The 214-nt window shown below is 38.8% G+C and overlaps 1 protein-coding gene across 4 annotated transcripts in view; it reads left to right on the top strand.

The window, feature by feature from the left end:
- Positions 1-80: 80 nt before the first annotated feature.
- Positions 81-214, top strand: part of LOC119593163 (phosphoribosyl pyrophosphate synthase-associated protein 2-like) — a gene marked incomplete at its 3' end in the record, with an annotated part of 42,915 nt that continues 42,781 nt past the window's right edge. For 2 of the 4 annotated variants that reach the window (XM_037942133.1, XM_037942131.1), the window contains 1 exon segment: positions 81-182. In XM_037942133.1, the coding sequence (XP_037798061.1) occupies positions 103-182 (80 nt within the window). In that variant the 5' untranslated portion in view covers positions 81-102. 4 annotated transcript variants of the gene reach the window in all.

The following is a 214-nucleotide window of genomic DNA, read 5'->3' as shown; positions in this document are numbered from 1 at the left end:
GCGTAAACAGCATTGTAGGTATTGAATATACCAGTTAGCTAAGTAAATTTTTTATGTTGATTTTACAATTACAATGCTTGGATTTACAGAGCAGGAACAACCATGGATACCAGTCGTGGCAGTAAAGAGATGGTTCTTCTGGCAGGGAACTCTCACCCAGAGCTGGCACAGCTGATTGCTAGGTGAGACTTCTGAAGTTTATTTTAAATATAGA

The sequence above is a fragment of the Penaeus monodon genome, chromosome 31, assembly GCF_015228065.2.
Source record: "Penaeus monodon isolate SGIC_2016 chromosome 31, NSTDA_Pmon_1, whole genome shotgun sequence".
Lineage (NCBI taxonomy): Eukaryota > Metazoa > Arthropoda > Malacostraca > Decapoda > Penaeidae > Penaeus > Penaeus monodon.
The sequence above is the reverse complement of the archived record's forward strand: the minus strand, read 5'-3'. Positions and strand labels throughout refer to the sequence as shown.